The sequence below is a fragment of the Camellia sinensis genome, chromosome 13 (assembly GCF_055761805.1).
Source record: "Camellia sinensis isolate YWXY chromosome 13, ASM5576180v1, whole genome shotgun sequence".
Lineage (NCBI taxonomy): Eukaryota > Viridiplantae > Streptophyta > Magnoliopsida > Ericales > Theaceae > Camellia > Camellia sinensis.
In genome coordinates, this window is record NC_138973.1 from 56967379 (window position 1) to 56969197 (window position 1819).

The 1819-nt window shown below is 41.8% G+C and overlaps 1 protein-coding gene across 1 annotated transcript; it reads right to left on the bottom strand.

Moving 5' to 3' along the window:
* Window positions 1-201: 201 nt before the first annotated feature.
* Window positions 202-1468, bottom strand: LOC114314498 (ethylene-responsive transcription factor 1A-like). Its single transcript, XM_028260982.2, has one exon. The coding sequence runs from the start codon at window positions 1106-1108 to the stop codon at window positions 335-337; it is 774 nt and encodes a 257-aa protein (XP_028116783.1). The 5' UTR covers window positions 1109-1468; the 3' UTR covers window positions 202-334.
* Window positions 1469-1819: the final 351 nt, after the last annotated feature.

The following is a 1819-nucleotide window of genomic DNA, read 5'->3' on the forward strand; positions in this document are numbered from 1 at the left end:
TCAGCATCTGCTATGACTACATAAGCATAATAGTAGCAAAACTTAACTAAAACACATATAATAATTTATCACATTGCCAATATTTATTATCAAACCTGAAATATTTATAAAAAAATAAATAATTAAGCGAATTAATTGAACTTTATACTTAACAGACTATATATTTAGGTCAAGTTTGAGAAGTCTCAAAAAGTCAAAAAGTTACTCAAAAAGTTAAAAAGTTATCACTATTCACCAAAAGTCAACAATTATAGCTGCACAACTCCCAATTCAAATTTTTTCCTACAAACTAATTTTTACAATTTTTTATTACACATTTAAAAAAAAAAAAAAGTCAAATAGGACCGATTTGGTTTGGTTCTGCGCAACCGATTTTGTCCATTTTTTTGATTTTTTTTACCTCTCTAATCTCCAATCGACGCTCTCCTCCTTCTTCCTCCAACTTGGGAACCACCACCACCGGCTCCTCTTTCGCCACCACCTTCTTCCTTCTCCTCTTCCCAGAACATCCATTCTCCGATGACGGCAACGAACTCGCGGGCGACGATGAAGATCGATCTGCCGATGACCTTTTTCCTGTAACCCGCACCGGCTCCGGCTCACCTGAATTAATCCGGAGCGGAAAATTCAGAAGCGCACGTGACCCGCGCATCCTATACGCCGCAATGTCATAGGCCACGGCGGCGTCCTCCGCCGTCTCATACGTCCCCAGCCAAACCCTGGCCCCATTCTTCGCCGGATCCCTAATCTCCGCCGCGTACTTCCCCCACGGCCGCGTTCTCACTCCCCTGTATTGCCTCCCCTTCGACTCCACCGCCGCCGTCACAGGTGGCGCAACAGATTTCGAAAAGTTACTCATTTCGATAGCAGCTGCGGTGGTGGACGCCACCGCCGGAGTTGGAAGCCTGCCAATGTCCTCCGAATGGTTCTCCTTCAGAGGCAGATCTCCCGAGTTTTGGGCCAGACAAGGGAACAAGTTGTTAACCCAACAGTACTCTACGGGGTTATTGCCCGAGTTCATCGCCGGAGCTTCAAACTCTCCCTGCAAGTCACGATGTATCGAGCACAGCAGAGCGAAATTGGCATTGAAATCACCTTCTGCGTACATGATCGTATCAAAAACAAACACGAGTATTATTTATAGAATTAGAAGTGTAATCGTTTGTGTAGAAATTGAGTTGTGTGCGTATAGGATAAGAGATAGAGATAGAGATAGTGAGCTGATATTTGGGAGAGAAGATGCGTGGGAAATTTATATAGGGGTTGATGGGTTGGGTTTGGGAAAGTTGGTTCATGAACTTGGTTTTGATTTTTGGATTTTTATTTCCCAATTGGGAATTCTTTAATTGTTTTTCTGGATTTAGCTTTACTTTTGTTTTTTCAACGCAAAAAGTATGTATAGATTACGAAAAGAAGAGATTACAAGTTAGGAGATAGTAGTATTAAAGAGGAAACGAAAGACATCGTTTAGGATAGGCATTAGCTCCCCCAATGGGCTATCCTATTTGTAGATCTCGTAGACCATGAGAAAGTCCAAGACCAGCTGCGGCCAAACTGATGAACATCCGATACAACCGCCGTAATCTCCCATGCTAAACTATGTCTTCACTTTTTTTTTTTTTTTTTTTGAAAGTTCTTCTGCAATGTCAGAGTATGAGACTCAGTTATTTAAAAAATATTTAATTTAATTTAGAGCAATGGTAGAGGGCTCAAATTCTGTGGCTCAAATGTGGCTCAAATAGCCAAAACGACGTCGTTTTGAGTACAAAACAACATCAAAATGGCCAAAACGACGTCGTTTTGGCCATTTGAGCCACAG

Coding starts and splice junctions, on each gene's coding strand:
- LOC114314498 (XM_028260982.2), bottom strand. CDS start 1,108: ATGTACGCAGAAGGTGATTTCAATGCCAATTTCGCTCTGCTGTGCTCG.